The sequence below is a fragment of the Thalassophryne amazonica genome, chromosome 6 (assembly GCF_902500255.1).
Source record: "Thalassophryne amazonica chromosome 6, fThaAma1.1, whole genome shotgun sequence".
Classification (NCBI taxonomy): Eukaryota; Metazoa; Chordata; class Actinopteri; order Batrachoidiformes; family Batrachoididae; genus Thalassophryne; species Thalassophryne amazonica.
This window is the reverse complement of record NC_047108.1, coordinates 95,158,177-95,181,163: the sequence shown is the minus strand read 5'-3', so window position 1 is coordinate 95,181,163 and position 22,987 is coordinate 95,158,177. Positions and strand designations below refer to the sequence as shown.

At 40.8% G+C, this 22,987-nt stretch overlaps 1 protein-coding gene across 2 annotated transcripts in view; it reads right to left on the bottom strand.

Moving 5' to 3' along the window:
• The window catches only part of LOC117512681 (glucose-6-phosphate 1-dehydrogenase), a 42,262-nt gene that overhangs the window by 4,923 nt on the left and 14,352 nt on the right, over positions 1-22,987 (bottom strand). For both annotated transcript variants that reach the window (XM_034172841.1, XM_034172840.1), the window contains exons 3-10: positions 15,641-15,678; positions 15,413-15,521; positions 15,054-15,271; positions 12,745-12,903; positions 10,440-10,565; positions 7,724-7,817; positions 7,423-7,609; positions 7,094-7,329 (exon numbers count right to left, since the gene is read on the bottom strand). In XM_034172841.1, coding sequence (XP_034028732.1) covers positions 7,094-7,329; positions 7,423-7,609; positions 7,724-7,817; positions 10,440-10,565; positions 12,745-12,903; positions 15,054-15,271; positions 15,413-15,521; positions 15,641-15,678 — 1,167 coding nt within the window. The remainder of the gene's footprint in view (positions 1-7,093; positions 7,330-7,422; positions 7,610-7,723; positions 7,818-10,439; positions 10,566-12,744; positions 12,904-15,053; positions 15,272-15,412; positions 15,522-15,640; positions 15,679-22,987) is intronic.

The window sequence follows — 22,987 nt, the reverse complement described above, 5'->3', positions numbered from 1 at the left end:
TGTGCTCTAGTTAGCACTCTCCTAATGATGGGATCGAAGCCTCCCCTGATGGCGCCCTTGACTACTCTCCTGATGACGTGAATGACTCATTACCATGAACAAAAGACTGAAACTGCTTTGACCTGAGTACCACATTGTAAACAGGGGACAAAGCATGTCTGAGACCTGCCCCCCGGTTAAGGCTGGGTTTCAACTGTTTTACAAAGAATGCTTCCTTGACACCTCTCTCAAACCATTTCTTCTCTCTGGCTAAGATTTTAACTTCCTTGTCCTCAAACATGTGGTTAGTGTCTTTCAGGTGGAGATGAACTGCAGACTGAGGTCCACTGGCGACCTCTCTGCGGTGGTGGTATAGCCTCTTGTTTAAAGGTTGCTTAGTCTCACCTATGTAGTGTTCATTACAGTTTTCCTGACATCTGATATAATACACTACATTGCTCTGTTTGTGACTAGGGATCCTGCCCTTAGGGTGAACTAATTTCTGTCTCAAGGTGTTAACCGGTTTAAAGTAAACTGGGATTTTGTGCTGTCTGAAGATCCTCTGTAGTTTTTCCCCTACTGCTGCTAAATAAGGGAGAGACACTCTTCTTCTTGTCTCCGTCGAAGTTAAAATCTTAGCCAGAGAGAAGAAATGGTTTGAGAGAGGTGTCAAGGAAGCATTCTTTGTAAAACAGTTGAAACCCAGCCTTAACCGGGGGGCGGGTCTCAGACATGCTTTGTCCCCTGGGGTACTCAGGTCAAAGCAGTTTCAGTCTTTTGTTCATGGTAATCAAAATTTCGTGTCATTTATAACTGTTATTATGGCAATGACAATAAAGTACTGAATTGAATTAATGAGTCATTCACATCATCGGGAGAGTCGTCAAGGGGCCATCAGGGGAGGCTTCCATCCCATCATTAGGAGAGTGCTAACTAGAGCACAATAGGTGCTAATTAGAGCTATTGTTTAGTCACTAGCCTACAGCAGTCGGCCTCTCAGTAGGAGGGGTCTGGTTAGGTTAAAAACTGCAGCTTTTGTTGGCTTCTGGTTTATTCTTCTCTACAAGAGTTAAGACAGACGTCAGACTACCAGAGCAAGAATTTTAGCGGAGGAAGCTTCTGTGATTTGAAGCGAAACGTCCTCACGTCAAGCATCCCAGTCCAGTCGAAGATTCAAGTTTCTCTACAATGTCCAGGGAGGAGCACGGGGCGTCTTTCAGCTTTCACTCACACAGCCCCACCGACCGCTGAGGGACACAGCAGGGCTCGCTCCCACCTGGGCGCATGCCAGTCTGTGGGCCCCGTGCCCCGCCTCGCTGGAGGAGTTTCATTCATCCAGGAACAGCTTAGGGGGAAATCCACACCTTGAGTGTGCCGTGGTGTGGATCACAGTGCAGTGTCAGAGGTTACAAATTGGCCGATTTTCGATCATCAATCAATCAATTTTTTTATATAGCGCCAAATCACAACAAACAGTTGCCCCAAGGCGCTTTATATTGTAAGGCAAGGCCATACAATAATTATGTAAAACCCCAACGGTCAAAACGACCCCCTGTGAGCAAGCACTTGGCTACAGTGGGAAGGAAAAACTCCCTTTTAACAGGAAGAAACCTCCAGCAGAACCAGGCTCAGGGAGGGGCAGTCTTCTGCTGGGACTGGTTGGGGCTGAAGGAGAGAACCAGGAAAAAGACATGCTGTGGAGGGGAGCAGAGATCGATCACTAATGATTAAATGCAGAGTGGTGCATACAGAGCAAAAAGAGAAAGAAACAGTGCATCATGGGAACCCCCCAGCAGTCTACGTCTATAGCAGCATAACTAAGGGATGGTTCAGGGTCACCTGATCCAGCCCTAACTATAAGCTTTAGCAAAAAGGAAAGTTTTAAGCCTAATCTTAAAAGTAGAGAGGGTGTCTGTCTCCCTGATCTGAATTGGGAGCTGGTTCCACAGGAGAGGAGCCTGAAAGCTGAAGGCTCTGCCTCCCATTCTACTCTTACAAACCCTAGGAACTACAAGTAAGCCTGCAGTCTGAGAGCGAAGCGCTCTATTGGGGTGATATGGTACTACGAGGTCCCTAAGATAAGATGGGACCTGATTATTCAAAACCTTATAAGTAAGAAGAAGAATTTTAAATTCTATTCTAGAATTAACAGGAAGCCAATGAAGAGAGGCCAATATGGGTGAGATATGCTCTCTCCTTCTAGTCCCCGTCAGTACTCTAGCTGCAGCATTTTGAATTAACTGAAGGCTTTTTAGGGAACTTTTAGGACAACCTGATAATAATGAATTACAATAGTCCAGCCTAGAGGAAATAAATGCATGAATTAGTTTTTCAGCATCACTCTGAGACAAGACCTTTCTGATTTTAGAGATATTGCGTAAATGCAAAAAAGCAGTCCTACATATTTGTTTAATATGCGCTTTGAATGACATATCCTGATCAAAAATGACTCCAAGATTTCTCACAGTATTACTAGAGGTCAGGGTAATGCCATCCAGAGTAAGGATCTGGTTAGACACCATGTTTCTAAGATTTGTGGGGCCAAGTACAATAACTTCAGTTTTATCTGAGTTTAAAAGCAGGAAATTAGAGGTCATCCATGTCTTTATGTCTGTAAGACAATCCTGCAGTTTAGCTAATTGGTGTATGTCCTCTGGCTTCATGGATAGATAAAGCTGGGTATCTGCGTAACAATGAAAATTTAAGCAATACCGTCTAATAATAATACTACATAAGGGAAGCATGTATAAAGTGAATAAAATTGGTCCTAGCACAGAACCTTGTGGAACTCCATAATTAATTTTAGTCTGTGAAGAAGATTCCCCATTTACATGAACAAATTGTAATCTATTAGACAAATATGATTCAAACCATCGCAGTGCAGTGCCTTTAATACCTATGGCATGCTCTAATCTCTGTAATAAAATTTTATGGTCAACAGTATCAAAAGCAGCACTGAGGTCTAACAGAACAAGCACAGAGATGAGTCCACTGTCCGAGGCCATAAGAAGATCATTTGTAACCTTCACTAATGCTGTTTCTGTACTATGATGAATTCTAAAACCTGACAAACTCTTCAAATAGACCATTCCTCTGCAGATGATCAGTTAGCTGTTTTACAACTACCCTTTCAAGAATTTTTGAGAGAAAAGGAAGGTTGGAGATTGGCCTATAATTAGCTAAGATAGCTGGGTCAAGTGATGGCTTTTTAAGTAATGGTTTAATTACTGCCACCTTAAAAGCCTGTGGTACATAGCCAACTAACAAAGATAGATTGATCATATTTAAGATCGAAGCATTAAATAATGGTAGGGCTTCCTTGAGCAGCCTGGTAGGAATGGGGTCTAATAAACATGTTGATGGTTTGGATGAAGTAACTAATGAAAATAACTCAGACAGAACAATCGGAGAGAAAGAGTCTAACCAAATACCGGCATCACTGAAAGCAGCCAAAGATAACGATACGTCTTTGGGATGGTTATGAGTAATTTTTTCTCTAATAGTTAAAATTTTGTTAGCAAAGAAAGTCATGAAGTCATTACTAGTTAAAGTTAATGGAATACTCAGCTCAATAGAGCTCTGACTCTGTCAGCCTGGCTACAGTGCTGAAAAGAAACCTGGGGTTGTTCTTATTTTCTTCAATTAGTGATGAGTAGAAAGATGTCCTAGCTTTACGGAGGGCTTTTTTATAGAGCAACAGACTCTTTTTCCAGGCTAAGTGAAGATCTTCTAAATTAGTGAGACACCATTTCCTCTCCAACTTACGGGTTATCTGCTTTAAGCTACGAGTTTGTGAGTTATACCACGGAGTCAGGCACTTCTGATTTAAAGCTCTCTTTTTCAGAGGAGCTACAGCATCCAAAGTTGTCTTCAATGAGGATGTAAAACTATTGACGAGATACTCTATCTCACTTACAGAGTTTAGGTAGCTACTCTGCACTGTGTTGGTATATGGCATTAGAGAACATAAAGAAGGAATCATATCCTTAAACCTAGTTACAGCGCTTTCTGAAAGACTTCTAGTGTAATGAAACTTATTCCCCACTGCTGGGTAGTCCATCAGAGTAAATGTAAATGTTATTAAGAAATGATCAGACAGAAGGGAGTTTTCAGGGAATACTGTTAAGTCTTCTATTTCCATACCATAAGTCAGAACAAGATCTAAGATATGATTAAAGTGGTGGGTGGACTCATTTACTTATTGAGCAAAGCCAATAGAGTCTAATAATAGATTAAATGCAGTGTTGAGGCTGTCATTCTCAGCATCTGTGTGGATGTTAAAATCGCCCAGTATAATTATCTTATCTGAGCTAAGCACTAAGTCAGACAAAAGGTCTGAAAATTCACAGAGAAACTCACAGTAACGACCAGGTGGACGATAGATAATAACAAATAAAACTGTTTTTTGGGACTTCCAATTTGGATGGACAAGACTAAGAGTCAAGCTTTCAAATGAATTAAAGCTCTGTCTGGGTTTTTGAATAATTAATAAGCTGGAATGGAAGATTGCTGCTAATCCTCCGCCTCGGCCTGTGCTACGAGCATTCTGACAGTTAGTGTGACTCGGGGGTGTTGACTCATTTAAACTAACATATTCATCCTGCTGTAACCAGGTTTCTGTAAGGCAGAATAAATCAATATGTTGATCAATTATTATATCATTTACCAACAGGGACTTAGAGAGAGACCTAATGTTTAATAGACCACATTTAACTGTTTTAGTCTGTGGTGCAGTTGAAGGTGCTATATTATTTTTTCTTTTTGAATTTTTATGCTTAAATAGATTTTTGCTGGTTATTGGTGGTCTGGGAGCAGGCACAGTCTCTACGGGGATGGGGTAATGAGGGGATGGCAGGGGGAGAGAAGCTGCAGAGAGGTGTGTAAGACTACAACTCTGCTTCCTGGTCCCAACCCTGGATAGTCACGGTTTGGAGGATTTAAGAAAATTGGCCAGATTTCTAGAAATGAGAGCTGCTCCATCCAAAGTGGGATGGATGCCGTCTCTCCTAACAAGACCAGGTTTTCCCCAGAAGCTTTGCCAATTATCTATGAAGCCCACCTCATTTTTTGGACACCACTCAGACAGCCAGCAATTCAGGGAGAACATGCGGCTAAACATGTCACTCCCGGTCTGATTGGGGAGGGGCCCAGAGAAAACTACAGAGTCCGACATTGTTTTTGCAAAGTTACACACCGATTTAATGTTAATTTTAGTGACATCCGATTGGCGTAACCGGGTGTCATTACTGCCGACGTGAATTACAATCTTACCAAATTTACACTTAGCCTTAGCCAGCAGTTTCAAATTTCCTTCAATGTCGCCTGCTCTGGCCCCCGGAAGACAATTGACTATGGTTGCTGGTGTCGCTAACTTCACATTTCGCAAAACAGAGTCGCCAATAACCAGAGTTTGATCCTCGGCGGGTGTGTCGTCGAGTGGGGTTGAACAGGTTGGCGGTGTACACGGGGCTTCTGTTTAGAACTACGCTTCCTCCTCACAGTCTCCCAGTCGGGCTGCTTTCCCGGCTGCTCGGGATCTGCCAGGGGGTAACTAACGGCGGCTAAGCTACCTTGGTCCGCACCGACTACAGGGGCCTGGCTAGCTGTAGAATTTTCCAAGGTGCGGAGCTGAGTCTCCAATTCGCCCAGCCTGGCCTCCAAAGCTATGAATAAGCTACACTTATTACAAGTACCGTTACTGCTAAAGGAGGCCGAGGAATAACTAAACATTTCACACCCAGAGCAGAAAAGTGCGGGAGAGACAGGAGAAGCCGCCATTCTAAATCGGCTAAGAGCTAGTAGCTATGCTAAGCTAGCGGATTCCTAAAAACACGCAAAGTGAATAATGTGTAAATAATTTAGAGGTGATTCAGCAGGAGTGCTTTAGTTAAGGCACGTAAAGATTACACTGGGAAACAAATCGTAATCTAGATAACTAGATAAATCTAACTGCGCAGATTAAACAGCTAACAGATACAGAAAAACACCGCTGTGCTCCGGAACAGGAAGTGATACAATACCGCAGTGAGAGCCAACCACCAATAGAGGCAAGCAAGAGATTATGACTCGGGAATTCTCACGCTTGTCTTTACCGGGGGACTGGAAGGATGGAAGCACATTGTGCGGAAGTGATTGCACATACAATAAATAAAAAACATAAAAATAGCCTGCTCTCTTAATTATGAGATCTTTTCTCGGAATTACGAGATCAGCGGTCAAATGTTTTTTTTTTTTATCCAGTGAATGCAATACGCTTCCGCAACTGACAGCTGCACACATGGCTTTGTTTGTCCCGATAGCCACCGACTGCCGCACATGTGTACTTACTTATTTACAGTTAGCAAGTCTAGAACCACGGTCCATTAGCCTGGCCTTTAGTTTCAGAATGGAGGATTACATATCCAAACTGAAACATTTTCTAAACTACACTTTCAACCTAAGCAGGAGGTAGTAATTAAAGGAAGGCCACCGCCGGAGCTAAAAGGTTTACTTCAGTCTATGGGACAGAAGACCCGCTCTTTTCAAATGGAGTGGTACACACGACAAGGCTGACTGTGTGGACATCCAGCAAGAAACCGCCTTTTCTGCTTTTCCTGCCTTCTTTTCTTAACTTGTGACATATCAGATGGGATATTATGGCGTGAAGAATTTGCAAAAAAGTCTCAAACACAAGTGGATGACCACTCACATTCAAAGCCAGAAAAGGCTCAAAACATACAGTTGGAACAGGACTGATGAAGGATGACTTTCTTCCCTAGCAGTGATCTCCACAGAGAGAGACTTTTAAAACTGAAGGAAGATAAGGAAGACTTCTACAAACAAATCACTAATGCTTTTGTTCAGTAGGAGCGACACATAGACTTCATTTATAAGTAAAGGCAAGACCATAATAACGTGTTGGTTTTTTATTTTTAATTAAATGTGCTTTTTTGTGTGCTACAGTTTGTATGTGTAAAGAATGCTGATATGAGATTTTAAACATAACCCGTTAACTGCTGCCAGTCAAATGGTGAATAAGCTACTCTGTGGGGTTCATATGTTTTGTAAATCTGATTGTGATGAAGTCAGTGCCTCACCGCACATCACTGCTACACACAAATGTTCATAAACCTGCCTTGTATCTGCGCTTGTAGGTAAGGTCCAGCTCAGTCTCCTCAGGGCTGAAATACACACCGGGCTTTTTGCTCATCATCTTGGCGTACACGGCCTCATTAGGCTGCACACGTACCACTAGTTCATTCCTGCGACACTGATTAGCAAAAATGTCCCCTGGAACATCAGTGAATTGCAGCCGCACTTCAGCTTTCCTCTCATTCAGAGCTTTTCCACAGCGAAGGATGAAAGGAACACCTGAGGAAAATATACAGTACACGCTAATGAATCATGAAAGCTCAGTGACACGTCAATAGAAGTTTCTATATTTAAAAGAAAAATGTTTATTACCATCCCAGCGTTCATTGTGAACATAGAGCACGGCAGTGGCAAAGGTGGCCTGAGTTGACCCTTTAGGTACTGTGGGATCATCGAGGTAACCCAGTTTGGCATCTCCCTCGCCCTCGGGATCCCCTGTGTACTGACCCAGCACCACATCTGACATGGACACTGGAGCAATACACTTGAGTACCTTCACCTATAAAAGCAGAGTGTGTGCAAGGCAATACAATAAAACAGACATTTTAACCCACAGACAACACGTTTGAACATCTGTAGTGGTAGTGACAGTTCTCAGATCTTTTTTTGGTACCTTTTCATCCCTGACATCATCAGAGCTTGTGGAAGCTGGTTTCTCCATGGCAACCAGGCACAGCATCTGAAGCAAGTGGTTTTGCATGACATCGCTGACCATGACAAAAGGAACAGGTGGCAGACAAAACACAGACAAATGAGGTTAATAACACACCTGACCGGACTCGTATTACTGCAGTCCTGGTCAGACTCATTGCGATCTGAATATTTTAAGGACAGAATTTAAAATATGTTCAGACATAAGTGCAACTTGACCAATTTTCTTTTGTGAGAGTATTTTGTAAAAATGTCAACCCTTACTGAGCAAAAACAAAAAGCACAACACTTTCATATACTGAAATTATTATAACAGACATATACACACACAAGCTTACTATACAGTAGGCAAAAAGCAGTATGTCGCAATCCACAGGGTATTCGAATAATTAGTAGGCAATTACGAGTGGACAAACGGTATCCCGATGATCTACTACCTCCTAACTGAAGAGAATCCCAGGAGAATGCAAAGATTACTGATGTACATGAAAATGGTAATGACATCCAAGAGGCTGTAGCATTCTACAAATATATACAACCCCTGGCAAGAATTTTGGAATCACCGGCCTCGGAGGATGTTCATTCAGTTGTTTAATTTTGTAGAAAAAAAGCAGATCACAGACATGACACAAAACTAAAGTAATTTCAAATGGCAACTTTCTGGCTTTAAGAAACACTATAAGAAATCAGGAAAAATAATTGTGGCAGTCAGTAATGGTTACTTTTTAGACCAAGCAGAGGGGAAAAAAAAACAAATATGGACTCACTCAATTCTGAGGAATAAATTATGGAGTCACCCTGTAAATTTTCATCCTCCAAACTAACACCTGCATCAAATCAGATCTGCTCGTTAGTCTGCATCTAAAAAGGAGTGATCACACCTTGGAAAGCTGTTGCACCAAGTGGACTGACATGAATCATGGCTCCAACACGAGAGATGTCAATTGAAACAAAGGAGAGGATTATCAAACTCTTAAAAGAGGGTAAATCATCACACAATGTTGCAAAAGATGTTGGTTGTTCACAGTCAGCTGTGTCTAAACTCTGGACCAAATACAAACATGGGAAGGTTGTTAAAGGCAAACATACTGGGAGACCAAGGAAGACAGCAAAGCGTCAAGACAGAAAACTTAAAGCAATATGTCTCAAAAATCGAAAATGCACAACAAAACAAATGAGGAACGAATGGGAGGAAACTGGAGTCAACGTCTGTGACCGAACTGTAAGAAACCGCCTAAAGGAAATGGGATTTACATACAGAAAAGCTAAACAAAAGCCATCATTAACACCTAAACAGAAAAAACAAGGTTACAATGGGCTAAGGAAAAGCAATCGTGGACTGTGGATGAAAGTCATATTCAGCGATGAATCTCGAATCTGCATTGGGCAAGGTGATGATGCTGGAACTTTTGTTTGGTGCCGTTCCAATGAGATTTATAAAGATGACTACCTGAAGAGAACATGTAAATTTCCACAGTCATTGATGATATGGGACTGCATGTCAGGTAAAGGCACTGGGGAGATGGCTGTCATTACATCATCAATAAATGCACAAGTTTACGTTGATATTTTGGACACTTTTCTTATCCCATCAATTGAAAGGATGTTTGGTGATGATGAAATCATTTTTCAAGATGAAAATTCATCTTGCCATAGAGCAAAAACTGTGAAAACATTCCTTGCAAAAAGACACATAGGGTCAATGTCATGGCCTGCAAATAGTCCGGATCTTAATCCAATTGAAAATCTTTGGTGGAAGTTGAAGAAAATGGTCCATGACAAGGCTCCAACCTGCAAAGCCGATGTGGCAACAGCAGTCAGAGAAAGTTGGAGCCAGATTGATGAAGAGTACTGTTTGTCACACATTAAGTCCATGCCTCAGAGACTGCAAGCTGTTATAAAAGCCAGAGGTGGTGCAACAAAATACTAGTGATGTGTTGGAGCGTTCTTTTGTTTTTCATGATTCCATAATTTTTTCCTCAGAATTGAGTGATTCCATATTTTTTTTCCCTCTGCTTAGTGTAAAAAAAGTAACTGTTACTGACTGCCACAATTTTTTTTCCTGATTTCTTATAGTGTTTCTTAAAGCCAGAAAGTTGCCATTTGAAATGACTTTAGTTTTGTGTCATGTCTGTGATCTGCTTTTTTTCTACAAAATTAAACAACTGAATGAACATCCTCTGAGGCCGGTGATTCCATAATTTTTGCCAGGGGTTGTATTTGCTAAGTATCAGGATCACTTAAAAATAAAAAAAAAAGTCTACATTGCAAAACATAAATTTTTCCACCATACATGGGTATGTGCATATGTATCTTCTGTAAATATCTGGGTCCAAGTATTATAAAGATACCAGCAGCATAGTATGTCTATTGTGCCAATACTACATGCTTGCTAACTTGTAGTACATAATGCAGTAGCGGTTGAGTACTTGGTTCCTAACAGATGTTAATACAAATGATGGAATATGATTGAAGGGCCAGAAAGAAAAGACTGATGGTTTCATGTCCATCAGGCAGACAGAAGTTGTGCATTGAATTTGAAGAAAAAACTACCATCCCCATATTTTCCACTGATACAAAAGTTCCTGCTGAGGTACCCAGAAAAAATACTATGAATATGTACAAGGCAAACATTTTAGTGCAAAGACAGAAATAAAGGAATCGCCTTTGTTGCTAACCGGATGATGCCAAAGTCATTAAAGTAGCCTCCTCGTCCTTGAGTTCCAAATGGTTCTTTGAAGGTGAGGACAACACAAGCCACATTGTCCCTGTTCCAGATTGGACCAAAGATACGGTTCCCAAATCTGCAAACAAGAACACAGTGTTAATCTCTGCTCAGCACACCTGCAACAAAAAGACCGGTGCCGCTGCCAATATAAACAGTGTTCTTTTCTAACACTGTTGGTCAAAGGTTAATTCAAAATTACTGTGTATCAAGGTGAAACAGGTGGTTTTTTAACACCTTAAAATCAAGTTGTGGATAATTCGAAGTGAGATCAGCAGTTATTTCCATCAGAATAAAAAACATCCACTAAATATGCAAAAACTACACCGTGCTACAAAGGCAAACTAACTGACAAAAAAAAACAAAAACAAAAAAAACTCATATTTGCACAAGTAGAAGCCAAAAATAGTGTCACACCTCAAGGCTTTCAAATCAACCAACCAACTTTTATTGATAAGGCCCAAAGTGCTTTCAGTATAACTAAAAACAGACAACACAAGGACAATATACCATAACAAAATAAAATCAAGGATAATAATGTTTCTGTGTAGGCTCTCAGTTGTCCAGGTGGTTTCCATATTAGAGAAGCTAGAATCTTCGACTGGACTGGATTGCTTGATGCGAGGACGTTTCGCTTCAAATCGCAGAAGCTTCCTCAGCTAAAATTCTTGCTCTGGTAGTCTGACTTCTGTCTTGACTCTTGGTCAAGAGTCAAGACAGAAGTCAGACTACTCTGCGATTTGAAGCGCAACGTCCTCGCGTCAAGCAACCCAGTCCAGTCAAAGATTCAAGCTTCTCTAATACTGATCATAAATAAGTACGTACATACGTAAAATCAGAATAAAATGTCACAGCAATACTAAAAGCCATTTTAAAAAGAAAAATGTCTTTAGTTTTAAAAAGACCCAAAATCAGTGATTATGCTTAGATCAGGGGGGGCGCTTGTTCCAAAGTCTGGGCCCAGTGACTGAGGAAGCCCGGTCACCCCAGTGTTTCACGTTTGATCTGGGGGCCCCCAACAGACAGACTGGATGACCTCAAAATCCTGCCTTGGTCATGTAACACCAATAACTCACTCCAATATGGTGGTGCAAGACCATTAAAAGCTTTAAAAACAAATATTAAAATTTTAAAAATCAATTCAACAGCGGATGGGAAGCCAGCGCAGACAGTAGAGGACTGGGGTGATGTGCTCACATCTGGGGGTTTTAGTTAAAAGGCCGGCTGTCGTATTTTGCACCAGATGCAGGCAATTAATCGCAGACTGAGAATCGCCAATATAAAGTGCATTACAGTAGTCGAGTTTAGAGCTGATAAAAGCATGAATAGCTTTTTCAAGGTAAGAAAAGGTTTCACTTTTGTTAAAAGGTGCAATTGAAAAAAAGCTAGATCTGAGTATTGAGTCAGTTCTTAACAGTAGTTCTAAAATCAGAAGGCACCATGTAAAAAACAGACTTGTCCCTATCCCCAAACACGAGTTCAGTTATGTGCAAGAAGTTTGATGATGTCCACTGTTTGATATCAGCTATGCAATCCATAAGTTTGTTGTGCTTTGCTCTTTGCTGACCCAAGCGAGAGCATATAGAGTGAGAACAGAGTTGGGCCAAGAATCAAATCTTGTGGCATGCCGCAAGAGAGAAGCACGAGAGGATATATCACCAATCATAACAGAAAAACTTTGGTCGGTCAAGAAAGAAGAGAACCACTTAAGGGCAGTGCTGTGGATGTCAACATACTGGCTCAGGTGAGATAAGAGGACTGAGTGATCCACTGTGTATCGAAGGCCACTGTGAGGTCTAGTAAGTACACAGAGCATTTGGTTTCCACAGACAAAGCAACATCATTATGTACCTTTAGCAGCGCAAACTCAGTACCATGACAAGACCTAAAGCCAGATTGGAATTTTCTTTAAGACAACATTGCTTTCTAAAAATGTCTGCAATTAGATAAAAACAACTTTCTCTAAAAAACAGACAGAAAGGGCAAGTGGAGAAACAGGTCTAAAATTAGATAAAATACAAGAGTCCAAATGAGGTTTTTTTTGTTTTTTTTTTTATTTAAAGAAGAGGCCGAACCAGAGTGCATTTTAAGACAGCTGGCACAGATCTAGAACTGAGAAAGAGCTGATCATGCTCAGTAGACTAGGACCAACAGTATTAAAAACCTCAACCAACACTTTAGCAGGAACAATGTCCAAGGCCCAATATCAAATCCTTACATTTGTGCAGTGTAAGGATTTTTACACTTTGTTTCATTACCTGAGCACCATGAGGTTCTGGACCATTTCCTTCCCCAGATAGTGATCAATACGATAGATCTGTTCCTCGCTGAACAGAGAGGAGAGGTGAGTGGACAGCTCTTCAGAACTTTGAAGGTCACGTCCAAATGGCTTCTCCACAATGACCCTGTTCCAGCCTCTACAGAGAATGGACACATACACAAGAATGACTTCATCTAAGGTCTCACATAGCTTTGAGATTACAGTCTTAATTCAATGAGCTAATTATGTAGGATTACATTTGTGTCAACAATCACTGCAAATCTTGCATACTAATGTGGATGGAGTAGAACACAAAGCTATACAAGCAGCTTCCACACAGTAACCCCTCAAAAAATATATAGAAATAAAACTTCAGTGTTACTTAATGCAAACCAGTTAATCAAATAAAGCACTTTGGCTAAATGCCAAATTGAAGAGGTTACTTTTTTGGTGGGGGTGGAGGCTATTTGAAAACCACACCACTGAACCGTGTTACTGTAAGCACTGCAGGAGAGCTGGGTGAGTTGAAGTGATGGAAGACATAAAAAAAAAAAAAAAAAATTTCAATCAAATTTCTTTGGCATAAAAACAGCAGAGGCCTCATGTACAAAGTGTGCGTACACACAAAAACGTGGTTCCTTCACACAGTCACAGTCAGGCAAATAAATTCATCTTGTAAGTCCGTCTCCACGCCAATGTTCAGATATATCAAAAGTGAAATGACCATGGAACTGTGCGGTGCGTCACACAAAAATCCTAGCTGGCGTTTGCACGTTTCTACAGCTATTGTTCCACTGTCAACACATACAGTTGATGCTGGGACACTGTTCATAGTGTGAAAACAAGAAGTCAGAGTGATATGCACATTAGCAACACACTGATGAGCAATTAACACGCCCATGTGTTTGCAATTATATGGGTGGACATAAAAGCATGCGCAAAGTGATGAGAAAAATAGCATTAACGATGGCTGTGTTAGCATTGTTGAGAGGTGAGGACCTTGCAAATGGTGCAATCAGATGTGAGCGTGTATTCAGGGAACACAAGGATTTATTTGCAAATGACAACAATTGGCTCATAAACCAATTCCAGAGCGCAATATGGCAAGGAGCCATGGGCTGTCTGTGCCCACACAGGTGTTGACCATGCTGGGCTTCCTGGCAACGGGCATTCCAGCAGGAGCTGGCCGACCAGTCAGGAGTGTGCCTGTTAACCTTGAGCCGAGCCATGCTAGCTGTGTGGAATGTAATCAGCCAAGTACAGCAAGAGCCCGTTTCCTCTAATGTAACCAGAGCTATTGACTGCATACATAAAGGTGCCATGACATGATGAATTTCTTTTTGTTAATAGGAAACATTTTTCATTCCATCAATATTTACATCATATGTGATGTGCAAATGCACATCAGGCTGGCACAGTGCGCGATGGGTGGCTGCTTGCTGTGTAAATAATTGTAACTGTTCTGCACTAAAACCAGCGTGGGCAATTTTGGGCATGTGCACATTCAAATATGCCATTTGTAATTATCAATGTGTTTTATTTTTCTTGATGGTGAGACTGAAGCAGCAGAGCTTCTTAGCCGATTGTGTTCAGTATTTGTCAAACGTGTGTGCAAAGTTGTGAATATTATACACTGTCAGCAGCGGCACACCTCACATTTTTAACTTCTGTGTGTGTGTGTGTGTGTGTGTGTGTGTGTGTGTGTGTGTGTGTGTGTGTGTGTGTGTGTGTGTGTGTGTGTGCACGCTGTTCTGAGCCGTCTACAGCCTTACATACACGCTCCCACAAACATTCTTCCAGTTTCATGATTATTCCATTTAACAGGATACCAAATAAACTACCCCTCCATGTCTCCACGTAATTTCCAGTCATCTGTAGCTCACACGCTGTATAAATTCTTTTCTGTGTTCATGCTGTCTGATGTCACGGCGTGGGGAAACCCAGCTCCAGGGCCTATTTACATGGAATTGTGTATTTAAATAGGGGCGTAACCAGGGCAGAGTTTGGTGCGTGTGCGCTCAATTCCACATTCAGTGGGATGTGCAAACAGAATGTGCTTGGATCCCAGCTTATGCACACTTTGACACATTTGGATATTTCTGAGCTTATACCAGTTTCTGGGTTTTAGCGTACACCATGTTTCAGAAGGAAATCCACCCAAGTTTTTGTACACGAGGCCCCAGAAAAGCACAAACTGGAACAGCTGTTAGATAACTCATTTTCACTTAAGGGGAAGTTTTATTTATTTTAAAGGAACCAAAAAAAAAGAAAGAAAAAGAATTAACATTGTGACACACTTGCACTGACTTTTTGCTCATACAGTGATGCTTGACGTTCTTGGTAACATCATGGTAGACGGTGGGTGGAAGGGCCAGATAGAAAAGACGGTTGGCCTCATGTCCACCAGGCAGAGACAGAAGATGTGTGTCGAGTTTGGAGAAATAACTCCCATCCCCATATTCTCCCCTGACATAAGTGTTCCTGCTGAAGAATGCTGAAAAACGCTCTGCATCTGTGTCTAGCACCTGGACCAGAAAATGAGCAGAGATTGATGGGAGGAAAAATAAAAGAGGGGGAGTGGGAGGGGGATCATAGGAGCTTTGAAATAAAAGATGAAAATATTCTGTTATACACTCAAAAGCTGCATTTCAGTGCTGGAGTTTTACCTTTGCATATGGCAAACAAGCTGATCGGATAGCATCAACTGTCAGGTTAGTTCGAGCAAAGCCAACAAAATACGTCTGTTCAGGGAGGAGGCCATCTCTGTACAGCCACCTGGTAGAGAACGAAGACTCATATGATTCATTAAACTATTAGTCTGCATTAGTAGGTTTGATCACTTTGTTGTACATGAATGAGTAAATGCCTTTCATTGAGGTTAACAGTTCACTCACCACAGAGTTGGGTAGATTTTCTTCTTAGCTAGATCACCCTAAAAATGCAAACACATTGAAATCATGATCAAGGTTACAGGAATTCTCAAGAGTGGCATTTTTTAAATAATTTTTCATACATCTCAACTGCAGAACAACAAATCATACAGAATGTCAGGCATGTCGGCTGCTTTGGCTTATTTAAGGGTTGTATGACCTCACGAATCCAACTGAACCTACATGTCAGTCTTAATATAACAGCTGAGTGGATCCTTGTCATTTGATTGGTGCTTTGTATGTCACGTGACATGGATTATTTGTTCCATTTACTGAGCAAATTTGGTTCCATACGTTTTATAACACTGCACGCACTGCGAACCTCACGCACACACGCACTAGTGGGGGCTGTGTTTAGCTAAACATGGCAGAGTTTGTTATCCCCAGATATTCTAGTCTGACGTGGATAAGATTCCAGGACTCCCTGTGGACAAGATGCCAGTCCATCGCAGGTTACTTCCCCAGCCAAGGCTGGTACCTATTTACAGCTGGGTAGACCGGGACAATGCAGATTAAGTGTGTTGTCCAAGGACATTCAGACAGGGCTGAAGCGCACACCTGGGTATAACCACTGGTCTGTTTGGAGGTAGTTCAGCTAATCTGTGACAGAGCCACATGCTCTGCTTTTAATTCAATGGTTTTAACACACAAAAACAAAAAATAAACAATCTAACATGATTATAAGAATTATTGTTGGTACATGGATGAAAAGTCTTCAGGCAGTCGGAATTCATGGACATCCCCAAACAACAATTGTACTCTATTTTGGTGCTTTGCCAGGCCTTTACTGCAGCCACCCTTTAGTCACTGCTTGTTTGAGGGTCTTTCTGCCTTCAGTAAGTAAACACACTACTTATAAATCCATTCAATTGCCCCAAGAACCTCCTGAATTGCTTTGGCAGTATGTTTTGGGTTAATATCCATCTACACTGTGAATAGCAGTTTGGCAGCATTTGGTTGAATCTGCACAGACAAAATAGTCCAGTACACTTCAGAATTCATTATGTTACTTCCTTCAGCAGTCACATCATCAATAAAACAGTGTAAAGCATCAACACAACAGTGACGCCGTTCTACTGGCAGCCATAACATTGTCTTGACAACGTTTGACAGATGATGTAGTATACTTTGGATCCTGAGCTGTTCCTTCCCCTCTATCATTCTGACAAAAGTTCATCTTTTTTCATGTTAAAGAATTTTGTTCCATTGAAAGGCTTTTTTTCTTTAACATGCTTTTTTTGCAAAATCTCATCTGGTTTTTCTGTTCTTAAGTGTTACCAGTGGTTTTCAACTTGTCCGAAACCCGCTGTATTTACATTAATGAAGATGTCACGTGATTGTAGACTGAGAATCGTATACCATCTGCCCCAGAATGTCCTTGACTTAGCTTGTTTGTTTAAAGACATTTTTCTTTACCAAGGAAAAAAAAATCTTACATTTGTCCATTTTAGGAGTTCTGTGGTCTTTCAGGTTTTTTGCTGTTGCTTAGCTTACACTGCATTACTTTGATTTGAGAATGTATGAAATTATTGATATGGCTGTTTGTATAGCTTTATTTATTTACCCCAATTATAGCATCTTTCACCTGCATCAACACCAATTTGCACCCCATACTGAGAGTTTCAAGGAAGCAGCCAGTCTGCTCTGTGTAAGCTTGATCCCCTCAGATCTCAGAAGCTAAGCAGTACAGGATCTGGTTAGTACTTGGATGGGGGACATCTTCGGAATACCAGCAGCTGTGTGTGTTTCTCCAGGTGACACTGCAGTTGCATCAGGAAGGGCATCCAGCGTAAAGCTTGTGCCAAATACCAATGCGGATCTGGCTGTATCCACTGTGGCGACCCTGAATAAAACAGGAGCAGCCGAATGGACAACAACAACAACAGTTTCTAGAAACAGCTACCAAATGCAAATTCAACACAGTCAAGTTCAGAATAATAATAACAGAACAATGATGAACAGGCCACACCTATCAATCAATCAATCAATTTTATTTATATAGCGCCAAATCACAACAAACAGTTGCCCCAAGGCGCTTTATATTGTAAGGAAAGGCCATACAATAATTACATAAAAACCCCAATGGTCAAAACGACCCCCTGTGAGCAAGCACTTGGCTACAGTGGGAAGGAAAAACTCCCTTTTAACAGGAAGAAACCTCCAGCAGAACCAGGCTCAGGGAGGGGCAGTCTTCTGCTGGGACTGGTTGGGGCTGAGGGAGAGAACCAGGAAAAAGACATGCTGTGGAGGGGAGCAGAGATCAATCACTAATGATTAAATGCAGAGTGGTGCATACAGAGCAAAAAGAGAAAGAAACACTCAGTGCATCATGGGAACCCCCCAGCAGTCTAAGTCTATAGCAGCATAACTAAGGGATGGTTCAGGGTCACCTGATCCAGCCCTAACTATAAGCTTTAGCAAAAAGGAAAGTTTTAAGCCTAATCTTAAAAGTAGAGAGGGTGTCTGTCTCCCTGATCCGAATTGGGAGCTGGTTCCACAGGAGAGGAGCCTGAAAGCTGAAGGCTCTGCCTCCCATTCTACTCTTACAAACCCTAGGAACTACAAGTAAGCCTGCAGTCTGAGAGCGAAGCGCTCTATTGGGGTGATATGGTACTACGAGGTCCCTAAGATAAGATGGGACCTGATTATTCAAAACCTTATAAGTAAGAAGAAGAATTTTAAATTCTATTCTAGAATTAACAGGAAGCCAATGAAGAGAGGCCAATATGGGTGAGATATGCTCTCTCCTTCTAGTCCCCGTTAGTACTCTAGCTGCAGCATTTTGAATTAACTGAAGGCTTTTCAGGGAACTTTTAGGACAACCTGATAATAATGAATTACAATAGTCCAGCCTAGAGGAAATAAATGCATGAATTAGTTTTTCAGCATCACTCTGAGACAAGACCTTTCTAATTTTAGAGATATTGCGTAAATGCAAAAAAAGCAGTCCTACATATTTGTTTAATATGCGCTTTGAATGACATATCCTGATCAAAAATGACTCCAAGATTTTTCACAGTATTACTAGAGGTCAGGGTAATGCCATCCAGAGTAAGGATCTGGTTAGACACCATGTTTCTAAGATTTGTGGGGCCAAGTACAATAACTTCAGTTTTATCTGAGTTTAAAAGCAGGAAATTAGAGGTCATCCATGTCTTTATGTCTGTAAGACAATCCTGCAGTTTAGCTAATTGGTGTGTGTCCTCTGGCTTCATGGATAGATAAAGCTGGGTATCATCTGCGTAACAATGAAAATTTAAGCAATGCCGTCTAATAATACTGCCTAAGGGAAGCATGTATAAAGTGAATAAAATTGGTCCTAGCACAGAACCTTGTGGAACTCCATAATTAACCTTAGTCTGTGAAGAAGATTCCCCATTTACATGAACAAATTGTAATCTATTGGATAAATATGATTCAAACCACCGCAGCGCAGTGCCTTTAATACCTATGGCATGGTCTAATCTCTGTAATAAAATTTTATGGTCAACAGTATCAGAAGCAGCACTGAGGTCTAACAGAACAAGCACAGAGATGAGTCCACTGTCTGAGGCCATAAGAAGATCATTTGTAACCTTCACTAATGCTGTTTCTGTACTATGATGAATTCTAAAACCTGACTGAAACTCTTCAAATAGACCATTCCTCTGCAGATGATCAGTTAGCTGTTTTACAACTACCCTTTCAAGAATTTTTGAGAGAAAAGGAAGGTTGGAGATTGGCCTATAATTAGCTAAGATAGCTGGGTCAAGTGATGGCTTTTTAAGTAATGGTTTAATTACTGCCACCTTAAAAGCCTGTGGTACATAGCCAACTAATAAAGATAGATTGATCATATTTAAGATCGAAGCATTAAATAATGGTAGGGCTTCCTTGAGCAGACTGGTAGGAATGGGGTCTAATAGACATGTTGATGGTTTGGATGAAGTAACTAATGAAAATAACTCAGACAGAACAATCTGAGAGAGAGTCTAACCAAATACCGGCATCACTGAAAGCAGCCAAAGATAACAATACGTCTTTGGGATGGTTATGAGTAATTTTTTCTTTAATAGTTAAAATTTTATTAGCAAAGAAAGTCATGAAGTCATTACTAGTTAAAGTTAAAGGAATACTCGGCTCAATAGAGCTCTGACTCTTTGTCAGCCTGGCTACAGTGCTGAAAAGAAACCTGGGGTTGTTCTTATTTTCTTCAATTAGTGATGAGTAGTAAGATGTCCTAGCTTTACGGAGGGCTTTTTAATAGAGCAACAGACTCTTTTTCCAGGCTAAATGAAGATCTTCTAAATTAGTGAGACGCCATTTCCTCTCCAACTTACGGGTTATATGCTTTTAAGCTGCGAGTTTGTGAGTTATACCACGGAGTCAGGCACTTCTGATTTAAAGCTCTTTTTCAGAGGAGCTACAGCATCCAAAGTTGTCTTCAATGAGGATGTAAAACTATTGAGGAGATACTCTATCTCACTTACAGAGTTTAGGTAGCTACTCTGCACTGTGTTGGTATATGGCATTAGAGAACATAAAGAAGGAACCATATCCTTAAACCTAGTTACAGCGCTTTCTGAAAGACTTCTAGTGTAATGAAACTTATTCCCCACTGCTGGGTAGTGTTGAGGCTGTCATTCTCAGCATCTGTGTGGATGTTAAAATCGCCCACTATAATTATCTTATCTGAGCTAAGCACTAAGTCAGACAAAAGGTCTGAAAATTCACAGAGAAACTCACAGTAACGACCAGGTGGACGATAGATAATAACAAATAAAACTGGTTTTTGGGACTTCCAATTTGGATGGACAAGACTAAGAGTCAAGCTTTCAAATGAATTAAAGCTCTGTCTGGGTTTTTGATTAATTAATAAGCTGGAATGGAAGATTGCTGCTAATCCCCCGCCTCGGCCCGTGCTACGAGCATTCTGGCAGTTAGTGTGACTCGGGGGTGTTGACTCATTTAAACTAACATATTCATCCTGCTGTAACTAGGTTTCTGTAAGGCAGAATAAATCAATATGTTGATCAATTATTATATCATTTACTAACAGGGACTTAGAAGAGAGAGACCTAATGTTTAATAGACCACATTTAACTGTTTTAGTCTGTGGTGCAGTTGAAGGTGTTATATTATTTTTTCTTTTTGAATTTTTATGCTTAAATAGATTTTTGCTGGTTATTGGTGGTCTTGGAGCAGGCACCGTCTCTACGGGGATGGGGTAATGAGGGGATGGCAGGGGGAGAGAAGCTGCAGAGAGGTGTGTAAGACTACAACTCTGCTTCCTGGTCCCAACCCTGGATAGTCACGGTTTGGAGGATTTAAGAAAATTGGCCAGATTTCTAGAAATGAGAGCTGCTCCATCCAAAGTGGGATGGATGCCGTCTCGCCTAACAAGACCAGGTTTTCCCCAGAAGCTTTGCCAATTATCTATGAAGCCCACCTCATTTTTTGGACACCACTCAGACAGCCAGCAATTCAAGGAGAACATGCGGCTAAACATGTCACTCCCGGTCCGAACCAGGAAACCTTCAATCAACTGCCCATGTACTAATGACATACAAAAAAGGATCAACTATGTGTAACAACAGCTATAATTCCTCAATGGTTAATGGAATATTTTTGATAACCCTCCTTGAATTAAAGCTGAAAGTCTACACTTCAGTCACATCTTGATTCCTCCATTTCAAATCCATTGTGGTGACATACGAGGGGGGTTCATTAAAGATTTCCCCTGACCCACTTCTGGTTACTGTAGGAGTCTGAAATTGCACACGTATAATAATACGCATCTCAAGAGGTAACGTGACAATTTTCAGCTCAGAACTCATTTGTTCCTGTGCTACATATTATATATATATATATATATATATATATATATATATATATATATATTATATATATATCCCCTCCCCCCAAAAGTCACATTTGTTATGAATAATAAGAATAATAATTACAATTTCTACTTATACATGACTTTATGAGAAATCAAATATAAACACACACACACACACACACACACACACACACACACACACACACACACACACACACACACACACACACACACACACACACAGGGTGACCCAAAGATATACAACCTATAAAAATTGTAAGAAATCTTACAAAGGTCCAGCAAATTTGCTGGACCTAAACTTCAGTCTGTATACAATCATTCCCCAAAGTTTCAGTTATCTTGGTCACTTTGCATAAAAGTCATGTTCTTTCAAAATTATGCTCTAAATGGTATGATTTGTTGGTGAAATAGGCCTCCAGGCAAAATGTCTTTTCCTTGGTTGACCAAGAAATGTTGGGGAAGACTATTATAACAAGTCTTCTCCAACTTATCTTGAAACTGAAACTTTGGGGAATGATCATACACAGACTTTGTAGGATTCATTACAATTTTTATGGGTTGTGGTTTTGTTTTTTGGTCACTGTATATATATATATATATATATATATATATATATATATATATATATATACATACATATATACATATACATATACATACACACACACACAGTAAAGCTCACCTAAACAGTCACTGTATAAACGGACAAAAGCAAAAATCCCAATGCTTTTGTATGGTTTTCCATGTAATAAACACAATATAGAACAGATTTTGTGTAACTGATTTTCACTCATATTGGACAAAACCTCTTGTCCGATCGCAATGCATTTTCATTAAAAACCCCTCTCAAATATCAGACAGAGCAATCTGGACGTGCCCAGTAACAGAGGTCCAAAATGAAGTTCAGCACTGACACTCGCCAACTGGAGGAAAGTGGGTACCATATATCCTTAATTAAAAGATTGGGCATTTAGTTTTTTTTAATCCGTGCTCAGAACCTGCACCTAAACGAGGCAGGCCATAATTCAAGAGTGGCGATTATTAACAAAATGCTTCTTGTTGCCTGCACTGTAATATGGTGTTACGTTTCACACATATCCCTGGGTGTGACGAATCAAAGACAACCACTTGAGATCAGAGACCTCTGCCTGGCTGCGAACCCATGCACCTGCTAAATGAGGGAGATCGCAAAAGGCTGTGATTTGTCACTTCTCCAGTTTCACTCCTTCCTCTCCGGTCATATTTTAAAAGTTTTTGCAAATATGACCAACTTTACAACACAGAGTCAGAAAAAGATGCTCAAATGACATGCACCATATCGTTGGTTTGGATGTTGATGATTGTATAAAGAAATGGAGCTCACTGAGACAAATTAATCCACAAAAGGCCACTGTTCCTGTGGTAAATTTCATAAAGACGTGCACATCGACATCATTGCATTGTCACAGAGTTACATAGCCGGAGAAGCA